At 40.1% G+C, this 12,039-nt stretch overlaps 1 protein-coding gene across 1 annotated transcript in view; it reads left to right on the top strand.

Annotated features, from left to right (window-relative positions):
- The window catches only part of fnbp1l (formin binding protein 1-like), a gene marked incomplete at its 3' end in the record, with an annotated part of 43,230 nt that extends 31,255 nt beyond the window's left edge, over positions 1 to 11,975 (top strand). The window contains exons 5-15 of the mRNA XM_079245438.1: positions 1,693 to 1,755; positions 2,774 to 2,878; positions 3,289 to 3,417; positions 4,023 to 4,169; positions 4,294 to 4,515; positions 9,206 to 9,315; positions 9,449 to 9,581; positions 9,717 to 9,811; positions 10,046 to 10,221; positions 10,839 to 10,876; positions 11,835 to 11,975. Of these exons, the coding sequence (XP_079101564.1) occupies positions 1,693 to 1,755; positions 2,774 to 2,878; positions 3,289 to 3,417; positions 4,023 to 4,169; positions 4,294 to 4,515; positions 9,206 to 9,315; positions 9,449 to 9,581; positions 9,717 to 9,811; positions 10,046 to 10,221; positions 10,839 to 10,876; positions 11,835 to 11,975 (1,359 nt within the window). The remainder of the gene's footprint in view (positions 1 to 1,692; positions 1,756 to 2,773; positions 2,879 to 3,288; positions 3,418 to 4,022; positions 4,170 to 4,293; positions 4,516 to 9,205; positions 9,316 to 9,448; positions 9,582 to 9,716; positions 9,812 to 10,045; positions 10,222 to 10,838; positions 10,877 to 11,834) is intronic.
- Between the last annotated feature and the right edge of the window lie 64 nt (positions 11,976 to 12,039).

Below are 12,039 nucleotides of genomic sequence, written 5' to 3' on the forward strand. Positions count from 1 at the left end.
ACTTACTGACAGGGTTATTTTTAATCAGAGGTTTTCATCTGTGTCCCGATGTTAAAGGCATTTCCTGTTTGTATTTCCTGCTTTTACCAATTTTGCTACCTGTGTCATAGACTTGACATCATATCTCATAGATATGATTTGATTTTATTGCTGGTCTTATTTGGCTCAACAACTATTAGGATTGAAGAAAATTCTGTTTGTTGTTATCTGTCACAGAAAATGTCAACTTGTACTTTATTAAAATGTTGACAAATTCGATTTATTATGTAAAACGTGGAGCTAGTTTAAAATTTGGAAATGCTCTCTAAAATAAAGTAAAATTTAATTTTATTACTCTAATAGTTCCTGAGTGTGCAGTGTCCCCCTTCCTCTCTGTATTAATAACCATGACAGTAAGCAAGAAGGAAACTGGTTTGATTCGAGGTAAAAAGGCTCCAAATCAGCTGATGGTTGGAAGTATAATGTTGATTTCTATCCAATCTCTGGTGTACGTCTGAACCCATGGAGAGGAACATAAAGATTTATTTATAATTTCCAGCTCATTAATAAAAACAGCTTCACTTCTAGTCTTGTCTGGATTTTTAACAACATCCCATCAACAGATCCACCCCTGTAACAAGTCCACATTTACTGTTAATGACTGAATATGAAAGCTGGAAAGGACATGGACTTTAGATAGCTTAGTTAAATTATACAGTGTATTTTATTGTAAATTATATACTTCTAAAAAACACAACAAAAACCCCCCAAAAACTAAACAAAACAGCCACTCTGGTGTGGGCTGCTATACTTCTTTTAAGATGGATGGATGTAGCGCTGGGCGATATGACCAAAATCTCATTTCACGACGTAGCTCATTTTATATCCCCATAACAATATAAAATTATTTGTGTAATGTTGTGTCAGTCATCAGTTATGTGTCAGATGTTGCTTGGCAACGGCAGCAGTGATCTCCTTCCATATGGGGGAACTGTGGCTGTATGACGTTTCACAGGTAAATGTCTGTTGCAGCGTTTGCTTCTGGAGTTTCTTATGAGCTTTCACCTCCACTTGATGCTGCTTTTGCTGCTTTTGCTCATTGACTCTATTCTTTATTCTGTGTTCTTTATCCTGATTCTTGCGTAGGTGATAAAATGTGAGTTAGTTGCATCAGAGTCCGTTGTTGGGACTGTGAGCTAGTCTGTTGTCAGTTCCACGTCAGTCTTTTTATATCCAAACAGCATTCAGACAGAAATTTCCCTTTCTTTAGGAACAAGCTCATCAGTTTGGGTCGGCTGGTTATCTTTTAGTGAATTATCCTGCTCTGAAACACGTCTGCTACCGTCTTCCTCCATGTTTGTTTATATATTGCAGCGTTCATGCTGTAAAGTGCATCTTGACATAAAATACTGCAGTAAAGCAGCTTATTGTGGCATAATTGATAGAGCCTCACATGAAACGATCGACATTTTCTATTGTCCAAACGATATATATGGTCATATCGCCCAGTCCGATGGATGGATGGATGGATGGATGGATGGATGGATGGATGGATGTTCCACCAACCTCTGTGTGAAGTCCCTTTACAGTTACAGTTACTACTCCTGTAAATCTGTATTCTTCAGTGTAATTGTAAAAAAGTGCTGTTTTTCTCTTTGTGCACATATTCATGTATTTTTCTGTGTCTCTGAACGTCTTCGTGCAAACGAGCAGCATCTACAGGAGTGCAGGAAAGCTCAGCAGTATTTGGATCATTGCTGGAAACAGATGGACAATGTAAGTGGGAGGGGAGGGATGAAGAGAAAGATAAGTGTTTTAGAGTAAATATTCTCTCTCAGGGACGGCCAGCTGTGCTCATCTCATACTTGTTTGCATGAAGAATGAAAGAAATGCTAACAGAACGAACGGAAGGCCGAGCTGCATCCACTTTTCCATTCCACAGCGCAACAGAATCCTCTTTTTATAAACATGAGACTAATAAGGGAAAATATATATGTTGGATTGAAGAAACAATTATTAGAATTAGTTTTTTGTTCCAACATTAATACAAACAATAGATTTAACTTTTATTTTTAACTATAATTTTTTCCATTATATAAAAAGACAGCTTTGCCTCTTTCTTCTTTCTGGTAAGATTATTTGTCCAAAGGGACTCAGAACAGGGGCCAAGACTGGGAAACACACACACACACACACACACACACACACACACACACACACACACACACACACACACACACACTAAACCCTCCCAAAGCAAGGCAAGGCCCATGTGCCACATTTGGCCTTTGATAGCCTTCTGTCTGGCTCCTGAAAAGCTCCAGAGGGAAAGAGATATTCCATTTGTTCATTTCTGAGATCATTTCATTACATCTAGTTTATTTCATAACACTTTGCTTGTTACAGAACATATAATTAACCACTACAGTTCCAGAGGAGCTAACAAGCTAATAGCTGCTTGTTAAATTTATTAATAATACACGTGCAGTCACATTTTCTGGCCTGTGGCCCGTTAGAAGTTTCTCCAGTATTTCAGTGTGTGGTCTCCATGACTTTAACAGTGACTACTTAGTGACTAGACGGTAATGTCTCAGCTATTCACTGCCTTTCCTTCGCTGCTAATGTAACCCAGATGGGCCTTCAGGAAGTAAACTATCTGCGTCTGATTCATCTCCCTCTCATTCACATATTTCCTTCGTTTTATTTACTGACAGGAAATGAATGAGTAACGGTGAAATGTCATGCAACCATTTCTCTGAATATATCACACAGTTTACCCTCTTTATCCTTTTAGAGTAAAAAGAAGTTTGAGCGAGAGTGCAGGGAAGCGGAGAAATCCCAGCTGACCTATGAACGCTTAGATAACGACATCAACGCCACCAAGTCAGAAGTGGAGAAGGTAGGAAGCTCCACCTGCAGTGCCGCCGCAGTAAATCATTTAACAGCGCAGACACAGGATAACTTTCCTCACATGCAGATGTTTTATTACCATTAAAAATACCTGGATGGTGACTTCATTCTGCAGTTGGCAGAAAATTAAAGACAGAGAAGAAGAGTCACTGCAACACCTTGCTTTTTTCTGTATGTTTTTTTTTAATAGTTTAATGTAAAACTGTATTTGATTAATCTTCATGATGAATATTACAACAAAATCTTCCATGTTTTCAAATAGAAATAGAAAAATGTGCAAAATATGAGCTGATTCCACATTTTCTTCTGCTTTGGCTTTAAGAACAATTAAATGTGTGCGTTTTCTTTTGCGATATGGTGACCTCATTCTGTGTTTGTGTGCATGTGATTGTTGCTCAGGCGAAAGCCCAGTTCTACATGCGCAATCACATGGCCGACGAAAGCAAGAACGAGTACGCCGCTCAGCTACAGAACTTCAACGCAGAGCAGTGGAAACATTTCAATAATGCCATACCGCACATTTTCAAGGTAAAACACACATTTCACCTCATGTTTTTTCACTTTTCATTTTGATCTTTGAACTCTGAAACCGAATTTTAAATGATGTCTATGAAACCAAACAAATGCAGTTTCCAGCTGTAGCACAAGTCCTGCAGCATGTAACACCGAGTCAAACTTGGTGCTGATGCTCAGCTCTTTAAAACATGTCGAAATGTTTTAAAATCCTTTAAAATGACTTCTTGATGGTGTAAAGAAAAGAAGTTGGTTGAAAGAAAAAACTAATTCATTAAAATGAATGTTTAGGTAAGTAAACGTAGGTATAACAAGAGCGAGTCTAAAAGGGTCACAGTCAGTTCTATAACATTTTGAATCTGCATGCCAGCAAAGCACTAACTTTTGTGCCCACTCAGACCCGTATCATGTTTCGAGAAAGTGTTCTGCTGGGTGTTCTGCTAAGTGCTCCATTGAATGTTTAATTTAGCAGCGTATCTCGTGTATATCTTCATTAAGCCGGGTGTCAGTTCTGTCCAGCTAAATGAGAAGTTGTTTACACTCAAAAGAAGCTTGTAAAGTGTCTGTCGGAGCAGCGAAGCATCTCTTTGAGTGTCCCGCTTCCTCTGCTCTGCGTTAAGAATCTGCAAGACATGGATCAACGTCGGACGGTGAAACTGGGAGAGACGTATCGAAACTTTGCCGAGGCAGAGCGAAGAGTCATCCCTATCATCTCTAAATGTCTAGAGGGAATGGTTACTGCAGCTAAGGCTGTAGATGAGCGAAGGGTATGTGGCCAACAAAATCAGTCATTTCTTTATTTTTATGAAGAAATAAGTTTGTCCAAGGCTGATCTCTATCTCACCCCCCCCCCCCCCCCCCCCGCTGTTGCCTGATCTTCTGTTTCTTCAGGATTCAACCATCGTCGTGGAGTCGTTTAAGTCTGGTTTTGAACCTCCGGGTGACTTTCCCTTTGAAGACTTCAGTCAGAACTTGAGCAGAACAGGTTCAGACGGGACCATCAGCAACACACCTAAAGTAGACAGAGAAGGGGGCCCGGGGTCTCGCTCTGACCCAAAACACCCCATGAGCAGAACCAAGAACAAGCTGTGGCTGTTTGGAAAAAAACCAAAGGTAAAAGAGTTGAACAACCGTTCATCAGCTGCTCTGACGGTAATATCCAGCAGGTGATAGTATATGACACGGCTATATTCTTTCCGCCACAACTTCAAGATCCAGAGAATTAAATTGTTTCATATGAACAAGGTCAGAATTTCTTAATTGAACCTGGATTCTGTAGAGGTAGGTTTCTGTCAGACATCTGCTCTGGATGTGAACGCAGCACGCGGCGACGGGGTCAGAGGTGCGGTCTAAATAAACTTCTTTAGTTAATCTCACAGAAAAGCTAAACTTGAAGACAGGTTTCTAACAGGTGGACTCCAGAGAGAATAAAGGTAGCTGCTGATAAGCTGAATAGACATTCCAATAAAGATACTGATGATGAACGAGTGCAGGTGAATGAAGTTGGTACTGATTAGCTTAAACAGTTTAGGCTATCATCTGCACACCGTAATGGATCGACTACTGGTAACAATTTCAGCTGAGTCTGTTAAAATAGTTTTTGATGAAGTGAAAGAAAGCCGAGGAAGAGTCAGTTACAGTTAGTGGCCAGTCGTCTGTGTACCCGCCGCCTTATGATACCAACATGACTACAAAATACATAAAACATGCACAAATCAGAGAGAAATTAGCAGATACTCATCAACATTACGTTTTTTTCAACACCAAAGTTTTATCCTCAGCAGGTTTTTATTTTTCCACTCGTCTCTACCCCCTCCTGTGACACACCCTCCTGGACCTTGGTCATCTCCATAAAGGCAGTGTTGGTCATTTATTAACCATCTGCCGTTGGTTCATGTTTGCTCCATCAGCTGCCTCACAGTTTAAGGAAGGGATCTGTGCGATGGATGGGGTGTGTGCTTGTTGTAACTTTAACACTCACTGCTCAAAATCTCCCCAAACATGCATTCGGCTGCGATAATCTGGGTCTTTATGACCAAGGAGAAATCCATCAATTCTGTTCATTAGAGACCTAAAAGCTAGAAAATTCCACACATAAATTGTAAATAAAAACTACAATGAACACTGTCCACTGTTGCCTCGTGGATGTTCAGGTTGGGGATTGGATTGACGTAGAGATCGATGCAATCTGCTTGTTTTCCTTAACTAGTAATGACACTGAGATGACATTGTTGTGAAGTGGTACAGTTGAACTAAGCTATCCCTGACATATCATCCAGTGTTCCCATAGGACCCCTTTACCTGTACAAGGAAAGAATGGAAACAACATGACAAGAACAGATGACTCAGATTTGCTTGAATCATAAGATTAGAGCTGTTTATTTTGTGTGTGAAATCTTGAGAGGGCCAGTTTGTTAAATGTGACCCTGACCTTCTCCCTCCCCCACATCTAGAAGCCTCAATAAAAACAGAAGTACCTGTAACGATGCATCACATATCAAAACGATTTGTAATCCTGACTTCTGGCTTTGTCCCTCTCCTCCTGCTCCCTGCCAGTCCCCCTCTGACTCACCTCCCCCACCGCCTTCCTCCTCCTCTCATCAGCGGCACACCTCCCTCTTCTTTCCTACACCACGGTTCAGCTCTGACCTTGTGAGCCACTATCTGTCTGAGATAAAGACTACAGTTCCCAGAATCCCCCACAATTTGCGCGGCCTGAGAAGAGGGGTGAGATGTTAAGTTGAGCTGTGTTTGAGGCTGATTGAGGGGATTTACTTTCTCTAAAATATCTGCAGGATGTCTGCACAACCTGCAGCAGAGTTAAAAATCTCTCGTTTTAGAAGACTTTGATGGGGCACCGCTCTCATCAGGGTGTCATGATCAAAGTGTAAAATCATTGCAGAAATGGAAAAAAAATTGCAGGCATCCTGTAGTTTAGTTTGTCTCTCTCTCTTCCCTCTGTCACATTTTTTCTCATTTTTTTTTATTTTTTATTTCCTTGTCTTTTGTGATTCTTTTTCCTCTCATTTCTTAGACTTTTTCTTCACTGGCATGACTGCAGATCACTGATGGTCGATGGTGTGTTAGCCTGGGAGGAATTTGGAGGGTTTTAATTTTTAGTGCTACAGTTGCAGTGGTGTGTGTGTGTGTGTGTGTGTGTGTGTGTGTGAAGGGGGGAAATAACATCACCAGCATCAGGTGTGTTTTAAAGATGCTGGTCTGGCTTGAATCTGCAGTGCTGTGTGTGTGTGTCCTAACACTGTCATTCAGCTGTGAAAACAGAACTTTCTGTTTTCAGACGGTTTAATATGATCTTGTGAATAAACAGCCGGTTCTCAGTGCCAAGCTGGAGCTTCAACCGGCTTTCCTTCCCATCAGCTCTGTCAGCACCATCTGTGATTGGCTGCTTAATGTGTGAGATTTTCCTCAGAAGAACAGACGGACAAACGGGCAGACAGACTGCTCAAAGTATTTCTCACAGATTTATTGGAATTTTGCAAAAGTCCTCCAGGCAGACGAAGTGTATTAGATTCATATTTCTTTGACTCTAAAGACAAAATATAATTGTTAAAATTTAAATTATGGACAGATTATTAACCCTGAAATAATTATTAATATATCTGAATATAGATGGTGTATGGTCGTCATCGTTGCTTCATGTGTGTCTTTAAGAAAAAAGTGTAAACAGCAGAAACATAATATCATGTACTGTAGTCGTATCCACAAGATCACAGAAATGAGCGTAAACTTGCAAAATGATGACATTAAAAACTTTGCAGGGCATTTTACCTTATTTGACACACTATAGAAATAGTGATTTAAAAGAATAAACACAAACTCAGTGTTCTCCTAGTTTCATTTTATTTTCCTTTTTCTCAGTTTTCATTATGAATAACTTATAATACGTAGAAAACATATTTTTGTTCATTTCAAATCCGGCATGTTTTTGCTTTTACTTTGAAAATAAAGAGAAAAATGCCTCTCTTTTAGTCCAAAAATGTAATCCAAACAAATTAATTTCTCTGAAGGATGAACTGAAGATTTATGCAATAATTAAGAGAAATAATCTGCCTGTGGAGAAAGATAACTGCACTTGGTAAGATTTCCTGTAATTAGAAAAGATTTCGACCAAATAATTTCTCAAAACAAAATGATACTTAATAAGTACCGTATATAATAATAATACTTTTTTTGTTTTTAAATGACACCAAACATTTACACTAAAAGAAATAAGTCATAAAAATAAGATTTATTTCAGACTTTTTAAGGCACCCCCATCACTTTACACTGAATCCATTATATATTAATGGTTGTGAGAGGCTACATGTGTGCCCACTGCTGTGTGATAATATCCACCATGAGTGTGTCCAGCATCTCCAGTCACCAGCAAGCATTCATACACCAGAACACAGGCGTACTGGTGGAAGTGCCTTGCCCATGGACACATTGCCTGGGATGAGTTGGGAGTCGGACTGCAGACTTCACAGTTACTGGCCGACTGCAACCCCTAACTGGACTGTGTGCTGCACTAGCATCTCTTTAATCTCGTCTTAAAATATCTATCTTTTTTTAAAGCTTGCATTGTTTTGATTTTGGGAATTTTACCAAGTGCAAATATTTTTATGCATTGGTTGATTATTGCACTTTATTTTAATCTGAGTCTTTTCGAGTGATTTAAAGATGGCTAATTTTTGTTGTGTGTGTGACTTGGTCCTGGGAGATCTTGAACCAGGGTTTTACAATTGGTTGTGAAAGATGAGATGAATATCATGTGATCTCGTGGTTTAACTGATATGTGTGTCAAATAGCCAATTTCAGGATTTATTACCTAAGTCAGAAATAAAAAATAAAAAAAACCTTATTTTAAGAGAAACATGATAAATATTTGCTACACATTGTGGTCTTGCCAAGGACATCCCACTCAAATCAGACTTTATCTGGTTGAATGTGGGACTGTAAGACTTAGTTAGGAGACCTCTTTTGTTTTGCAGTGTGCTGTGTTTATTAAACAACCACAGTAAGTGTCATGATTAACTTTTCATTTTGCTGTGATGTTTGACGTTCAGACCACTGGGAGCACTAACAGACAGCGTGACTGGTCTTGTGTGATGACTAAACTGGTGACTAATCAGCATCCCATGTTCTCTTCTTTTACTATAATGGTTAATGCGTTACGGCTCAGTGGTCAGTAAAGATGGTAAGTGGATCTGTGTGAGTATGTAGACTAGACCTGGGAAGACCAGCGGTGTAGCTGACAGTGCATGTATCCCTGCTATGTAGGACCTCCCTTAGTATCCAGCACAACGCCTGTAGAGATGGCGAAGGTTAGCTGCTCTGTTTTATCGACTGGCTTTCCTGCAGTCTGTCAAACCTGCAGTACAGGTGGATGCAGACATGCTCATGAATGTACCGTTCCCCAGAAGTAGAGGAACAGATTTAATGTAGCCAAATGTAATAGAATGGTGTCTGCACTTACTTCAGTCTGCGTGGAAAATCACAAGACACATATTTAAAAAAAGCCCTAAAAGTTTTTTAAGCTGTGGTTTTTTATGTTTTTGAGCAAATAATTTTTAACATAAGTGCAGCACAACAGCTCCCTGTTTATTTGAAGTGCCTATTTAAACAAGGAGTGGAGGCATGAACCAGATTAAACTGCAACGTCTGGGTTCTTCGCTCTGTGGTATAATTAGTCATTAAAAACCTCTCCAGAGAACACGTTAGAGAAACAAACTCCAGTCTTCATTCTGTCTGTGGTGTTTTCTGAGGATCATTTTCTTCTTTTTATGTTGTTTCTCTCCACCAGGCGTCGTCCTTGGAGGATTTTAGCCACTTGCCTCCTGAGCAGAGGAGGAAGAGGCTGCAGCAGAGGATCGACGAACTCAACAAGGAGCTCCAAAAAGAGATGGATCAGAGGTAAGAAGCTCACAAGTTCGGACTACTCTCATGTCCTGCAAGAGGAGCAGTTGTGGATTTGGATTTGACAACATCTTCTTACTATCATTAGTTCAAGCTATCAACTATTGTACAAATGTCTGTTTTCCATCAGAGATGCCCTGAACAAGATGAAGGATGTGTATGAAAAGAATCCCCAGATGGGTGACCCCAACAGCCTGCAGCCAAAAATATCAGAGACCATTTGTAACATGGAGAAGCTGCGCTCAGAGATCCACAAAAATGAGGTACAAACGGGGGTTTCACAGCCAGATTGAATAGCTACAGCTGCTAGTGATGGCACTGCCGACTCATTTATGGTGGGAGATGGTGATGCTGGCAGTGTCTTCAACATGCCTACTAAACTCCCTCTCTGTGGACAGACTTGGTTGTCTGAGGTGGAGGGGAAGCAGAGCTCCAGAGGAGACAGAAGACACAGCGCAGACAACCACCATCACACTCCTCAAGGCAGAGAGAGGTGCAAAACATTCAGCTTCTTTCTACCTGCATGTAGAATTCCCTTTACAATATAGCAGCCAAAATAAAACACATGTATTTGCCATATTTTACACTTAAGCTCCTGAAAAGACTTGATGTATGATGTAAGATGAAATCAGCAGATATTCTGGATGATTCCTCCATGTTGTATCTGTACTTGGTTAGTATATGTAAGAAACCAGCAAACACAAAGCTCTCGCCTGTTTCCCATCAGTCCTGAGGGCAGTTACACAGACGACACCAGTCAGGAGCATCACACGCCTCACCACCGCCCCAGTCCCGCACAGCCCGGACCGCTTAACCCCGACCCGCATGAGTTTGATGATGAATTCGACGATGACGACCCGCTACCTGTCATCGGACACTGCAAAGCGCTGTACTCTTTCGATGGTAAGAACCTCATTACTACAGTTTTAAGCCTTAGATGACCAACTGGAGGATGTTTAAACATACATAGTGATGTGCAGAGAGATGCTAACGTCACATAAAAATGTCTTTAAAATGTGGATGTGAGACGAAGACCTTCCCCCTTTCAGGGACTCGTATCCGACCAATAATTTCTCCACATATGTACAGATCAAGTTGACATGAATGTGTAGGCGTGTCCAGACTTTTCATATCAATGCAGATCAAAGTGATTTGTCTTCATGTAAGCGATTGTTTCAGTTTCAGTTTTATTTATGTTGCAGCACTGCACAACCATGTTATCTCACAGCACTTTACAGACACATCAAGCCAATTCATAATAAATAGCCTAGCTAAGGAAAACCAACAGATTGCATCTTGACTTGGATCCAAGCTGGATCCTGAGCAGGCATGAGGTGAGAGTGGAAAGGAAAACTCCCTTTTCACAGGAGGGCAAAACCTCCAGCAGAACCCGGCTCAGGGAGGGCAGCCATCTGCCTGGACTGGTTGGGGTGGAGAGGACAGGAAAGACACATATTTGTGGACTGTGTTTTAGTTTGAGACTAAAACCAACACTAAGGCTGTTTCTTTTCAACTCTTAGGTAAGAACGAGGGGACGCTGGTGATGGCAGAGGACGAGGTAATTCTCTCTTTTTTAAAAAGTTTTTTTTAAGTAATTGACATAAAAAATATTGCTGATCTTATTTATATTTGTTGTTATGATGTTTTATTAATCAGTTTCTTTGACTTAATGAGTCAAAGAAAAACATGTTTAGGTGATATTTGACTTTAGCAGAGCATTAAAAGAGTTTTTTTTTTAAATTATTATTATTATTATTTTTAATAAAGTCTTTGGGTTCATCTTTCTTTTATCCAGTGTTGCCTGCTGTCCATGCTCACTTTAGCAGGAAAGGCGCCACCATGTGGTGATCTGTGAAAGTGGAAATATTGCAAACTGTAACATGTTCCAGGCAATTTTGCCCCAAATTTGCACAACAGCAAAGATGTGAAAACTGTTACAAATAAAGAATAATGGATGCAATTTAATTCAACCTTAAGACAATTTTTTTATTTCAGGATTTTAAATAAATCTGGATCATATTATCAATGCTGCAGTTTACTGATTTGTATGTAGTCTTTTGTTTCTTTGTTGCGTAATTCATCCCAGCGTCACCAAACCTGCTATGGACCATGTTTAGATGATCACAATCACTGCTGGTGATGTAGCGCTTGTCTGTGATTGGCTAACAGTCTTTTGAGGATGTAGTCAAACTGATTTCCTGATTTCTTCTTCTCGGCGACGTGAACTGCATAAAATAAACACAAGCTGCCGATAAATTCAGCAGCTTTACTCAATCACAGTGCAGCGTCTCTGGAATTTGCACTTTTTTGTTGGGTTATTTATTTAGTTTAGCTTTGTGTAACTAAATGTAACCATAAGATATAACTCCCTAAATTGTTTAAACACATAATCAGTAACAAAAGCTGATTAAACACAAATATAGGGTGTAAAATGTATTTGTTAGAAGGTAAATGAACTTTATGTGCTTTATTTATGTTTGTTCATCATGTTTGACATGTTAACCCCCTGTCTTCAGGTGCTGTACATCATTGAAGAGGATAAAGGTGATGGCTGGACACGGGCGAGGAAGCAGAGCGGGGAGGAGGGCTACGTTCCCACCTCCTACGTAGAAATAACTCTGGAGAAAAACAGCAAAGGTGCCGTCACCTACATTTGAAGCCACACTGTCCTCTGTCTGTCATTTCCTCCATATCTGCCTTCCTGTCCACGTAACACTACAA

This window comes from Telmatherina bonti (genome assembly GCF_933228915.1).
Source record: "Telmatherina bonti genome assembly, chromosome: 8".
Classification (NCBI taxonomy): domain Eukaryota; kingdom Metazoa; phylum Chordata; class Actinopteri; order Atheriniformes; family Telmatherinidae; genus Telmatherina; species Telmatherina bonti.